The sequence below is a fragment of the Pongo pygmaeus genome, chromosome 19, assembly GCF_028885625.2.
Source record: "Pongo pygmaeus isolate AG05252 chromosome 19, NHGRI_mPonPyg2-v2.0_pri, whole genome shotgun sequence".
Classification (NCBI taxonomy): Eukaryota; Metazoa; Chordata; class Mammalia; order Primates; family Hominidae; genus Pongo; species Pongo pygmaeus.
In genome coordinates this window covers 93069725-93081750 of record NC_072392.2, presented here as the reverse complement: position 1 = coordinate 93081750, position 12026 = coordinate 93069725, and the positions used below count along the sequence as shown (strand labels likewise).

The 12026-nt window shown below is 58.4% G+C and overlaps 1 protein-coding gene across 3 annotated transcripts in view; it reads right to left on the bottom strand.

Moving 5' to 3' along the window:
- Nucleotides 1-1001: 1001 nt before the first annotated feature.
- Nucleotides 1002-12026, bottom strand: part of TMEM104 (transmembrane protein 104) — a 62785-nt gene continuing 51760 nt past the window's right edge. For 2 of the 3 annotated variants that reach the window (XM_054456294.2, XM_063657097.1), the window contains exon 10: nucleotides 1002-4855. In XM_054456294.2, the coding sequence (XP_054312269.1) occupies nucleotides 4095-4855 (761 nt within the window). In that variant the 3' untranslated portion in view covers nucleotides 1002-4094. The remainder of the gene's footprint in view (nucleotides 4856-12026) is intronic. The other variant, XM_054456296.2, reaches the window with a different exon arrangement.

Genomic DNA, 12026 nt, shown 5'->3' with positions numbered 1-12026 from the left:
TGACCTTGGTTGCAGCCACTAGTAGTGAGAGGGTTAACTGTTGGCCACCAGCCCCTGGAACCGAGCCCCTCCTCCTCCCGGAGTCAGGGTCTGCCTTTGGCCCTGGGAGGAAGGCTGTGGCAGGTGAGGCAGCCTGGAGGAGCTGTGAGGACAGGGCTGCTCTGCTCTCTGCCCAAGATCATTAATAACCAAGAACTGGAAAGATCATTAAGAGCTGAGCCTCCAATGTGAAGCCGAGCCTGCTGCTGGCTCTGAGGAGAGCCGTCCTGCTCCTGGGCCAGGCGCTGGCTGCCTTGTTCCTTCTCTAGGAATATATTTGGTGGGGGCAGGAGGATATGAGTCCTGGGGGACAGGTAGCAGGAAGGCTGCATCCTGAGTTCAGAACTAGCTTGGCCTGGCTTCCTGCACCACCAAGGGAAGGGAAGAAAGCGTGGCAGGGGAGAGGAGAGAGAAGTAAGGCTATAGATGTGAAAGCATCATAAACAAGGGCCTGGCGACCCACATGCTCTAATACCATTATTTTTCTTTGGGTGAGATACAGAAAAAGGGAGGCCCCTGTGGCTGGCCTCAGAGCAGGAAAATCTTACTAACTGGGGTCCCTTCTGTTGCTGCTGTAGCTGTTTTTCCTTGCGTCTAGCTGAGCGGCTTGTGGTCCAAGTCAGCTTTTTGCAGGGAGCCAGGTGTGCATGGGGGAGGAGGGCAGAGCTTGCAAAAGGGCAGGCTGATGTCTTCAGCCAGGACCCTCCAGCCTAGCCTGTCCTGCTCTTTGAAAGGGGAGGACTGTCCTCAAGTTTCCTAAGGGACTGGGGAACCAGAGACAACCCCTATCCCCAAAGCCCTCTAGACTCTAGAGAATTCAGATCAATTTTCTGTTTCTGAATTGCAACACGGCAGCAACTCATTATGAGGCTATGAAACCAGGTAGGTGTCTGGAGTCCTAATGAGTCGGGGGTCCCTGGCTACAAGTAGTTATGGCTGGTGAGTGATGTGGGAAACAGGTGTCACTGAATAGCTTTATTGAGCATTTTGTGCTGGGCACTAAGCTCAGCACTTTAATCCCCACAACTGGCCGGTGACATAGCTACTGTTACCCCACTTTACAAATGAGGAAGGACAGGTCATGGAGGCTCGCTGCCTGCAAATGGCAGGCCCGGCTTCCTGGTCCATGCAGAAAGTACCCAATGCCATGCCTGGCACATAATGACCCTCAGCGGAGGTTACCCCTCCAGTCTGCAGTCGACACCATTGGCCCCAGGTGGAAGGGATCCCAAGCTCTCTCCAGCTTTCCAGTGGCCCTTAACCATGGGTCACCCTTGCTTGGGAATCTGCCCCCAGACAGGACGCTTCCACCTCCCCCAGGCCTGGCACTGCCAGCCACTGCCCCTCTGCAGTGGCTTTCCAGGAGCGGGGCAGCAGCCCCTGTCCTCCCCACCACTGTGACTCTGGCCTCTGCCTGTTACCGAGGCTGCTCCCTGCCCCGTGGTGAGGACAGCTGTGTGGCTAGGGGCCCGTCATGGTGCCACTGCCCGCCTCCACCACCCAGCAGTGCTTCCCAGTCTATCACCTGCCATCCGCCCCATCTATAAGCCAGCAGCTGCTGCTCTAGCCTCAGGTGAGGAACAGCCAGGAGCTGCTGGCACGAGGCTCTGGGACTCAGGTGGGTCTGGTGCTTCTGCGGGGAGGGAGGCAGAGAAAGTTTATTCCCACCTTGAGCTGGCCTGCCCCGGGGGCATCTGGGGCCATGCAGGTGGCAGATGTTGGGTAGAGGCTGCTGAGTGTAAGCCTTCCTCCACAGCGACCCCTGCTCCTGGGCCAGGCTGGGCTGGCATCCTCTTCTGCTCTTCCCACCACTGACCCCGGGGGCCCATCTGCAAAATGGAAACCACAAGCTGAACTTGCCTACTTTGCCAAGTTGATGATGGCTGCAGTGAAACGTGCCTGATGCACGTGGACAGCCAGCATCACCTGGGGCTCTCTTGCTGTTGGGGTTCTCTGCCCCTGGCCCCAAGCCCCATTGGCCGTCAGCGGCAGAAGCCTGGCATCGATGGAGAGGAAGGTGATCTCATCTGACTTATAGCAGGAGGACACTGAGGAGCAAAGCAGTTAGACAACAGCAGTGGTGAGGGTCCCCACTTGGCATCAGCGATGTGGTCACTGCTGGCCAGTTCCCTCCAGGGCTGAGGCTGCCCCAGCTCAGAGGTGGTGGGGAACACAGCCACCGACTCCATGGCTGGGCGGTTCCAGACTGTCACATAAATCAACCTGGGCTTTATGAAGCTAATGAATTTGTGTCCAAGATTTGGTTTGGAGCCTCGGGTGGCAGGATGATTTAATCAGCTTTGTCTTTAAGCAAGAGGGAACGTAATTGAAGAAAGGTAATTCCAGATGTTCTGAGTTTTCAGCCACAGGGGCGCAGCCAGGTCTTCCTTGCTCTTGGCCTGACCACTGCAGGCCCCTGCTCTACCCAACCTGAGAGGCCTCCTGGGAGGAAGCCGCAATGACAGATGGAGAAGGGGCATTTGTTTTTCCCGTGGATGGAAAGTGACACGTGGGGACAAGCTATGAGAAACACTGAGGTGCGACGGCAGAGAGAAAGTGGGCAGAGGCCAATTAAACCACGCAGGGACTCTCCCAGGCTTCAGCTGCCAGGGCAGAGGTGGCGCAGCCTGTGGGCTCCTCGAGTTCCCTGCAAATCCCACCCCTGACCCTGAGACCACCTTGGGCCCCGGGAGACCCTACATCGTTGCTCTGTCAGAGGTCTGAAGACGCCGAGATACAGGGGAGGGGCTGAGCAAGGCACTGAACTCAAAAGAGGGAGGGGTGGGGCCTGAGACCCACCCCAGAGAGGCAGCTCCAGGCCAGGGGCTCTGGGCTCCAGGACAGGTGGGGCCAGGCCCAGGGCTGGGGGCAAGCCAGTGAGGGTCAGGGGGACCCCCAGGTCCTGAAGCAGTAGAAGGCACGTTGAAAATGCAGAGTTCATTCGAGTCACCTGTGTTTTCCAGGAGGCCAGAGCAGCAAGTGCGTGCATGGCTGAGTGGGAGGTGGCTGGGGACTTGGCCTCCTTCCACGGGAATGGCAGTGGGGGCCCCGTCCAACCCCACATTGCCCAAGGGATATAGCGTGAACACTGAGCACCCATGCTCAGCCCCTAAGGGAGCCGCCTGTAGTGTTCGAGTGGGAGCACGGGCAGCCTGACCACTGTCAGGTTGGGAACCTCAGAGCCCTCCCACTGCCACGTCACTGCCAAGCCGCTGAGGTGCCAGGTGGGGATGGCTTCCCTCTAGTAGGACCACCTGCACTGAGGGAGGCCCTGAGGGCTCCAGCGGGGCAGCAAGGGCAGCAGACGATCCCTTTCAGGGACAAGCTCCAGACTTTAGGCCCAGCTGGCAGGCGGCTGTGTCCCTGTAGAAGGGATGCTCCATCCAGCCTGCTACTCCAGAGCTCGCGCCCACAGCGAGGGCCCTTGCAGCTCTATCTGGGGACTCTGGTACCAGTTAGCACTTCTTGTTCTTGTCATGGGGCCAGCCAGGCCCTCTCTGAGGTGGCACCTACCGCCTCCCAGGCCTGGTGGGAGGGTGGGCCCTGCCGTCACAGGCAGACCTGGTTAGGATGCTTCCAGCCTGGGATTCGCCTCTGAAGAGGCAGCAGCTGCTAGTGGAGGTTTCTTAGACAAGGACGCAGGATGGGGCAGTAGAGGGGAGGGGCATGGGTCTGGGACAAATGATGGCAGTGCCAGCACTGCATCTCCCACCGTGCAGGGAGTAGCCCGCCCTGGAGGTGGGGTGGAGGGTGAAGCGTGTTGGAAGATGTGGGAGAGGTGTGATTCCAGTAATGAGTCTTAGAACTTGGGAGCAGCCACGTGTCACCTAGGCAGGAGGACCTGGTGGAAGAGCTGCCCGGGGGAGTGAGGACAGGTGCGGACTGGGTGGAAGGTGGGGTGGGGAGAAGACCCCCAGCTGGACAGGGGGTTTCCCCTAGAGCCACAGTCCCACCTGCCCCATGAAGACCTGGGAGCAACTAAATCTGGGCTCTGCGGGCGAGGGGTGGGGCTGGGGCCCCTATGCCTCCCATCACTAGACCTGCTTGTCCTGCCATCAGAGCTTGGTCTCGCTGAGGACGATATTGGCCGTGACAAAAATGAAGCAGGAGAAAGCCCAGAGCAGCACGAAGCCCACCCAGAAGGTGTGGCGGAAAGGGGACCTGTGCTTGTTGCTGACCCCACAGCCAAAGGCCAGCTGGGTGTCCCTGCGGCAGTGGTACACCAGGAAGGCGGGGATGACGTACTGGATGCCGGTGCCTGCATAGGCCCCTGTGATGCCCACCAGGGACTCCAGGTCGTGGGTGCAGAAGGCCACCAGCACAGGTGGCACCAGGGTGATGGTGGGAAACACGACGCGGTCCACTACCCACGGGTACGTGCCGCCCTCGCGGTGGAAGAGTGTCTTCCAGTTGTTGCGCAGGGTCACGGCAATGATGGGGAAGTTGGTGCTGATGGTGAAGACGGGGAAGAGGCCCAGGAAAAAGCGCACAGCGGCCAGGCCCACGATGTCACATCGCGCGAAGTTGAGGGTGTACATGTCCATGAGGCTGTCGCCGCGGAAGCAGAAGATGGCGGTGAAGGAGAGGAGGCCATAGAAGGCCAGGATCAGCACGTAGTCCAGGAACACCAGCCTTGTGAGGTGGCGCTTGGAGGAGACGGGGGTAATGAGGGATGGCAGAGAGTGCTGGCACATGAAGGAGTAGACGCACACCCCAAACAGGTTCCGGACCCCCGAGAAGTCGGCCAGGGGCGGGTGCCCCTCCCCTTGTCTGTGCCCGATGCGGACCAGGGCCAGCACAATCATGACGGCGAAAGCTGGGAAACGAGAGAGAGGAGTCACCCAGTGGGGACAGGCACGGCCCTACCTTGAGTTTCTGGTCTGGGGGGCACCTTTGTGGGGACTAGAGCCCTGTGAGAAAGAGTCATTAAATGCACATTCACGCAGCCCTGTTCTTGGGTGGCTCAACAGTGGCTGCTCATCAGAGGAAGGTCCCGCATCCCTCTCTGTCCTGTTCTCCCCTCTCCCTGCTGAGCAGGGGGCCTGGGTATGAGGGGACAGGGCTGCAGTGGGGCCAGTGGCAGGGTGGTCTGGCTTTGCAGAGGTAGCAACTCTGTCTTCTTAGAGGAGGGCCAGTCCTGGGCAGGCACTGCCTGGCTCCCTCATCAGACCCCCAGGGCTCTCAGGGGCTCTGCCAGCTTCCTGGCAGGGAGCAGGCTGGGTCAGGACACAGGGTCACCCTCTCTCCCTTGGTTTAAGGAATGTGAGGCTGGAGAGCTGGGGGGTAGACGAAGAAGGGCACGGAGTGTTTGGGAGGAGGTGTCCTCCTGGGCCGAGGGCATCTGCTAGACACAGCTGAGGCCGACAGGCAGGAGTGCTGGGAGCCCTGGACCGGCAGGAGTGCTGGGAGCCCTGGACCGGCAGGAGTGCTGGGAGCCCTGGATCGGCAGGAGTGCTGGGAGCCCTGGACCGGCAGGAGTGCTGGGAGCCCTGGACCGGCAGGAGTGCTGGGAACCTGGACCGGACCGGCAGGAGTGCTGGGAGCCCTGGGCAGACAGGTGGGTGCCTAGGGGCCGAGGGCAGGCAGGAAGTTGCCAGTGGTCACGCCAGGGCAGAAACAGCACCAAGGACCAAGGCTGCGGACTGCCGAGTCCTGAGCTGCTGACACTGAGGCTGGAGGCAGGTGGCATGTGGCTCTGTTTTCCTGGGCCTGGCAGCACAGCTAGGGGACAGGGGACCCTCTGTGGAAGTGGAAGGGGGCCTGTGGCCCTATCTGTTCAGAGCAAACAGCTTGCATTACTGACGGAGACCAGGCTGGCTTCACTTCGCAGCCCTTTACGGTGGCCCTCCTTCTGGGCTGCCACTGGAGACAGGCTCACAGCACGCCCTCCAGGCTGAGTTTCCCAGAGGCAGCCTGCGCACCGCAGGCACAAGGGGCTGTGTTCCCAGCACTCTGAGGAGATGGCACTCTTAGATCTTTCTGTGTCTCTGGCTTCTGCTCTCCGGGCTACCCAGAACCGTGGTTAGCTACTCACAAACGGAGACCACAGGTGTCCGTGTCTGTTTTGAAGCTGACCAAGCCCTACTCTCTCTGTTCAGAACATATCTGACAGCCTCTCTAGCCTGTGCCCTCACCCCTCAGGTGAAGCCCATGGGGACATGTGACATTTCTTGGTGAGCAGCACAGGCAAGTGTGAAGGGGCAGTGGCCAAAGAGGCCAGCTCACAGCTCGGTGGCTCCTGTCTGGGGGCCCCCGCAGAGCCCCAGGGCTCTTTTGCAGGTGGGAGGCTGGGTACCCTATGGTCCCCTTTGGGCCAGGCCCACTCCCTGACTCCTGGAAGAGGTGGTTCTGATGGGACCCACAGGAAACCAGGCAATGTCTTCCCACAATGACACTTGGGAGTGAGATGGAATCTTCATCTATTACTTTTAATCAGAACTGCCTGACACTGTCGGGGACAGGAGGGGAGGAAGGGAGCGTGGAAACCGGCCTGAGAAAATTGCCAGTAAAGAAGATGATTTGTTTCTGCCTCTCACCGCCCGCTCCAGTCCCCGCCACTCCTGACTCTGAGGGCCTGGGGACTCCTCCTCCCCCGACATCACAAATAGTCCCAACCCTGGTCAGTCAAGCGGAAGTGGCAGCCTAGTTCCTCCTTCCAGTCTCAGCCCAGGGAGCTGCCTCCAGCTTCACCCACTGTGGGTGGATGGCACAGGACACCTGTGGGACAGCCCAGGACCCCGAGCAATCTGCTCGCCCCAGAGATTTCTGAGGGTGGGTAGAGCGGGGTGTGCACAGCAGTGCCTATGTGAGAGATCCACCCCACAGGAGTTGTGCCAGGGCAGGATGTGCAGGAGGGGTACCGGGGAGAGAGTAGACAGGCTGGAGGGGGAGTCCCTATGAGCCAGAAAGGGCTACAGAGCAGAGCTGAGCAGGATGGGGTGGGGGTACAGAGGCCAGACTGGGCCCAGGGGCACCTGGTGATTTGTTATTCAGGAGGCTGCAGCAGACTGTTCTGCCACCATAAGTGGGGCACGAGGGTCAAGGCAACGGGGGCAGCTGCTGTAGGGCAAGATTCAAATCCTGCACTGCCACTGCCATCTCAAGGCACCACCTTGAGACCTGGCACTTGGCCCTGCCCAAGGCTGGCATGAACTTAGAAAAAGGCAAGTGGAGAATTCCTCTAGCTGTCTGTCACTTGGCCCTGGGCCCTGGGTCTGGTGAGCAAGCAGACAAGAAGGCAGGAAGAGCTCAGCTGTCTGGACATGAGCATCCCTGCCACTGCTTCCTCCTGCCCGGGACACAGCTCTTGCTTCTCTGCTCCTCTAACTCCCCAGCCTCACATCTCCAAAGAAAGGCAGCTCTCCTTACAGCCCTGACTGTGGGATTTCCTCATGGTAAATAAACCAATTTATAAAGTAGGTTTCCAAAGAAATGAGACGGTTGTACACACACACACACACACACACACACCCCTGAAACGTACACCTTCTAACTGGCATCCTCCAGAGCAGCTGTCTTGGGAAGAGGCACCTTTGACACCAACAATGATGTCGAACAACTTCTAGAACCTTCAGCTAGAACAGAGCCATGGCGGCTGGGCGTGGCGGCTGACGCCTGTAATCCCAGCACCTTGGGAGGCCGAGGCAGGCAGATCACCTGAGGTCAGGAGTTTGAGACCAGCCTGGCCAACATGGTGAAACTCCGTCTCTACTAAAAATTAGCTGGGCTTGGTGGCGTGCACCTGCAATCCCAGCTACTCGGAAGGCTGAGGCAGGAGAATCGCTTGAACCTGGGAGGCAGAGGTTGCAGTGAGCCGAGATTGTGCCACTGCACTCCACCCTGGGCAACAGGGCAAGACTCCACCATCAAAACAAACAAACAAATAAACAAACAAAAACAAAGCCATGGATACGGGTGATTAAAAAAACGATTTCATGATCTTCTAGCCATAATTAGTTTCACCTCGTAATGCCACTACCTAGATTACCTAGATTAGTCACCCATTTCGTTCTTTTGATTGTCTTAAACAAGTCTATTTGCAAAAACCAAGTCTACCTTCATGGGCTGGGTGTCTGCTGCCGCCTACAAGTCAGAAGCAGATGCTAGAAGCTCTTGGGAGGTGATTCCAGAGCGTTAGAAAGTGGGATAAACATCTGACGGGGCAGGTGCAGCTGCAGGGCCGTGTGGGCTTTCGTGCACTCCCTTGGTCACACCCTGCGCTGCTGTCAAAAGCTCACCCAGCTGTGTGGCAGCTCGGCTGCATGGAGACGCCACCAGCTCTGGGGCTGAGCAGACCGAGTGCGCACCCAGCAGAGGTGGGTCATTCACCCATGAATCCTGACCTGCACTCAGGGCGCTCACACACCAGGAAGGGGACAGGCTGCCATGGTGAGGAGCACATCCGGAAAGGGCAGGTGGTTCTAGAAGAGCCACGCCCCCAAAACAGGGGTGAGGACCAGCTTCCCAGTGGAAATGGCCTCAGTCGAAGCAGAAGGTGAACCCAGCTACCTGGGGAGGGGGCAGGGCCCTCCGGTTCGGCACTACCATGAGGATATGAAGGCGGGTGCTGGGATCTGTCCCCTGGGAGTGGAGAGTGAAGGGAACTGTTCCAGCCTGGTCTCCAAACCAGCCAATTCAAAAGAAACTAGCACCATCTAGAACCTCAAGTTCCCCTGGGAGATGGAGGAAAGGGAGGGAAGGGAGAAAAGGAAGGAAAAGAGGAAGGAAAGGAGGAAGGAAGGGAGGAAGGGAGGGATAGAGGGGAGATCAGGGCCCCGACCTTGCAGGGTCCCGGGACCATGGCACGAGGCTTAACCCCCACTGCCCACCTGGCGAGGGCCCTGTGGCCCCGCCCCTTTGTCTGGCCCCTCCCTGCCTCCCCTGGCTACGGGAGGAGCAGAGTTCAACAGCCATCTCCTAGATTGATCGCCACATCCCTGGGAGACAGCTGCTCCAAAAACTCATTAGATCTGATCATAAATCAAGATGAAACGAGGATGACAGGTTGTGGAGACCCTGCCAGGATGCGCGGTGGGGAGCAGGGCTCCGAGAGCCACACCGACGTCCGGGGCTCGGCCACAGCCACCGAGACAGCCTGCGCCCACCTTGTGGAGGCTGCGTGGGAGGCCAGACGGGCGCGGAGGTGGGACAGAGCAGAAAGTGCTCCCCAGACACGCTAAGAACCAGATACCCTGGACTTCACAGTCAGATGTGCAGGGGGATCGGCCCCCAGCAGGGCCTGCAGTTCCCCAAGAGCCTATCACAGGCAGTGCCCAGAACATCCGCATCTACATCCACCCACAATTCCACACTGGCAGTACCGCTCTGAGTGGTGGAGAGCAGCAGTGAGAAGCTGGGAGGAAGCAGAGGGGAGGACAGAGGAGGAGGCTGACACAGGTCACACGAGCGGCTGCTGGGCCACGGAAGGCTCAGCTACAAAATGACAAGGGGAGGCAGGAGACTTCTCTCTTAATATCTGAGTAAAAGCCACCGCAAAAGCCACCGCATTTGTCTTGTGTCACCCATGGGCCCAACTGGACTGTTCATTCCTTCATTCAACAACAATGGACTGAGTTTCCCCTGGGTGCTGGGCACTATGCTGGCCTTCTGGGGAGAGCACACTGAGACAGGGGCCCTGTCCTTCTGGAGCCCAGAGTCCAGGGGACCAGAGTCCAGGTGGAAGGTACGGGGGACAAATTACAACCAAAGAATGGGCTGGTTATCAGGCACACTAGCTGTGGGGTACATGATGAGATCCCCGTCGTGGGAGGCGGCCAAGCCTGAGGGTAGGAGGCCACGTGGTGAGGGTCCCAGAGGGGAAGCAGGTGTCAGATGGGATGTGGAGGACCTTTTGGGGCCATTCCGACCCTATAGGTCTGTGGCTGCTGTGACTCCTCATGGTTTAGGAGGAGCAGCTCAATGCGGGGTGGAGATGAGGAGGGGGGCCCCCGAGGACACCTATAGGCAGAGCCTCATCAAGGCCCCGTGAGGTTGCCTGCCAAGGGCTGCTGGCTGCTCACAGGCTCACCCTGATAGTGGATCTCAGCTCCACAAGCAGGCCTCGCCACACTGATTCACCTGGGCCACAGCCACTCCCCTCCCTCGCACACTGACACCTGGGGAGGGAGTGAGGAAGACAGAGCGAAGGCACAGGAAGTCAATGTCTTGGAGCTGAGATAAAACAGGCACGAGTTCTGAGCTGCCAGAGGCCAGTCAGAGAAGGCGCCTCCCTTCCCTTTCTGAGGAGGCTAGAAGTAAAATTTACACAAGGACTGAGCTGCCAGGAGGCACATCCAGTGTACGGGCATCTGGACAAGCCAAGGTTCTTGTTAATATCGGCTTTGCAGCAACCTCAAGCATGGCGGTCAGGGAGCGATTTCACATCAAGACATGTTCTTACAACATCCGAGTCCTCAGGCTCCTAAAGCAGTCAGAAGAGAAGCGGCCTTTCCCCAGACAGCCTCAGTCTGGCAAGAGCCAGATAAGAAGTCCCTAAAGGCACTGCCTCCACATCTGTCCTCACGGCCTCTCTCCTTGGCAGGGAGGAGGACAGGTGAGCCCACCCACTCTGAACACCTGCCAAACGGCAAAGGTGGCGCTGGTTTATAAGGGGATGAAAGTCAACAAACACCCGCATCTCTCCCAAATCCCTCCCTTGCAGAATATCCCTGCCCTCCTGAAACCTCACCCTGGGGGCTTGGGGAAAGAAGGGGGCCTTATTGGAGGGATGAAGCCGTGACTGGGCCAACCCCTTGTAGCGGCTGAAGGTGACTTGTTCTTGGGGCCAGATGGGGATGAGTAGGTGTCTGGAGTTGGGGCCCAGGGCCCTGATGCTCATGTTCGGGGAGTCCTACCAGCACCCCCAGCTCACCTCTCTTGGGTCTCCGTGGGCAGGGACAGAAAGATCAGAGTGGTCAGTAGCCAGCCCCTTCCTTCCTGCGCTGAACACACACCCTTGGCCATCAACATAAGGGCTGGCTGAGCTGGAGGTACGGAGAAGGACGAGCTCCTTCCAGGTCCTCCCAGGCAGCGCTGCCTTGGTCTCTGAGCCATGTGAGGCCTGGGCAGGACTCCGCCTTCCTTACAGAATGCTGGGGTCTGTGTGGGGCTGGAGAGAGTTGGGTGACCTTCCCAGGCACCACTGGAGTTGGGGCACAGGGGCCAGAGCTCTCCAGGCCTGGGCGGGGCGGGTGGGGGGGCGGCGTGGAGCAGAAAGAGCCCTCCCAGGAGCCCCCACCTCTGCTCTGGGGGCACACATGAAGCTCTCCCTATGAGCATGCGACGCTGAGGCACTGAGTCCGTCTTGGTGGCTTTCCTGTTTTCCTCATCCCCATGACTGGCTCTGGAATTAAGCAAGGGCTACTTCTGGGCAGGCTGAATGCTGCCCACGCTCTCCCTGAAGGTGGCAACAAACCCACTGGGCTCTGACGGAGAAGCACTGAGAAGCATCTAGAGCCGTGCTGACCACCAGGGCCACACGAGGCTGAGGCTCCTGAGCACTGGAACATGGCTGGCTCAAACTGAGGTGTGCTCAAGTGTAAAACATACCGGGTTTCAAAGACTTGGTGTGTGGCCCAGTGCTGAGGTGGGCGGATTACTTGAGCCCAGGAGTTTGAGACCAGCCTGGCCAACATGGCAAAACCCCGTCCTTACTAAAAATACAAAAATTAGCTGGACGTGGTGGCGGACGCCTGTAATCCCAGCTACTAGGGAGGCTGAGGCAGGAGAATCGCTTGAACCCAAGAGGCAGAAGTTGCAGTGAGCTGAGATCGCGCCACTGCACTCCAGCCTGGATGACAGAGCGAGACTCTGTCTCAAAAAAGAAAAAAAAGACAGCGTGGAAAAGGAACGTAAAGTATCCCACTTGTCATTTTTTTCATGATTACATGTTGAAAGATATTTTTGATATGTTAAGTATTTTATCAAAATGAACTGAATTTCAAGATGTCGCTACTAAAAATTAAAAACTTCCCCAGGTGGCTGGCATT